At 53.9% G+C, this 332-nt stretch overlaps 1 protein-coding gene across 1 annotated transcript in view; it reads right to left on the bottom strand.

Moving 5' to 3' along the window:
- BSG (basigin (Ok blood group)) overlaps nucleotides 1–328 on the bottom strand; it is a gene marked incomplete at its 5' end in the record, with an annotated part of 7,560 nt that extends 7,232 nt beyond the window's left edge. Inside the window, one exon of the mRNA XM_029085355.1 lies at nucleotides 1–328. Within this exon, the coding sequence (XP_028941188.1) occupies nucleotides 1–328 (328 nt within the window).
- Between the last annotated feature and the right edge of the window lie 4 nt (nucleotides 329–332).

Consider the following 332-nt stretch of genomic DNA (forward strand, 5'->3'; position numbering starts at 1 on the left):
GCCTGGGAACGGATCCACTTGACTTTGGGGCTCTTCGACAAGTGGTTGCGGTCGGGGTCGTTGCTCGCCCGGCACTCATACATGCCCGAGTCTTCGCTCGTGAGGTTTGCGATGTAGATGGTACTGGTAGAGTGCAGGTTGTAGGTGGCGTTGATTTTGACACGGTCCTGCCGTGCACCATCCCAGAGCTGATCATAGGTCTCATTTGGCTCGTTTCCCTCAAACCACCACTGGATCTCAGGGATGGGATTGCCAATCGCCTCGCAGTACAACTCGACGCTGTCCTGAGTCAGTCTCTTTTGAGACAGTGGTGACTTTATAAAACCAGCTAT

Source organism: Antrostomus carolinensis, unplaced genomic scaffold (genome assembly GCF_000700745.2).
Source record: "Antrostomus carolinensis isolate BGI_N321 unplaced genomic scaffold, ASM70074v2 scaffold42866, whole genome shotgun sequence".
Taxonomy (NCBI): domain Eukaryota; kingdom Metazoa; phylum Chordata; class Aves; order Caprimulgiformes; family Caprimulgidae; genus Antrostomus; species Antrostomus carolinensis.